Source organism: Nestor notabilis, unplaced genomic scaffold, assembly GCF_000696875.1.
Source record: "Nestor notabilis isolate BGI_N333 unplaced genomic scaffold, ASM69687v1 scaffold24710, whole genome shotgun sequence".
NCBI lineage: Eukaryota > Metazoa > Chordata > Aves > Psittaciformes > Psittacidae > Nestor > Nestor notabilis.
The window spans coordinates 76,185-76,531 of record NW_009910066.1 but is presented as its reverse complement, the minus strand read 5'-3'; the positions used below and the strand labels follow the sequence as shown (position 1 = coordinate 76,531).

Here is a 347-nt window from a genome sequence, read left to right as displayed (position 1 = left end):
AGAGGCCCCGCGGCAGCGTCTGTAGTTGGTTGTGGTGCAGGGAGATGTTCTGCAGCTTGGGCATCCCCTCCAGTGCCTGTGCATCCAGGCGGCGCAGGGTGTTGGAGTGCAGGGACAGCTCCAGCAGCTCCCCCAAGCCCTGGAAAGCCCCCCGGGCCACGGAGCGCAGCCGGTTCTTGCTGAGCACCAGGAGCTGCAGCTCGGTGAGGTTGCCAAAGACAGCAGCAGGGAGGGTAGAAAGCTCATTATCGTAGAGCCACAGCTCCCGCAGGTCAGGCATGGGCCCGAAGGCACCAGGGGAGATGTCCCGCAGGCGGTTGACGTGCAGGGTGATCTTAGCGAGGGCA

At 64.6% G+C, this 347-nt stretch overlaps 1 protein-coding gene across 1 annotated transcript in view; it reads right to left on the bottom strand.

The window, feature by feature from the left end:
- Positions 1-11: 11 nt before the first annotated feature.
- LRRC15 (leucine rich repeat containing 15) overlaps positions 12-347 on the bottom strand; it is a gene marked incomplete at its 3' end in the record, with an annotated part of 1,239 nt that continues 903 nt past the window's right edge. The window contains 1 exon segment of the mRNA XM_010024202.1: positions 12-347. This exon segment is cut by the window's right edge and continues 16 nt beyond it. Within this exon segment, the coding sequence (XP_010022504.1) occupies positions 12-347 (336 nt within the window).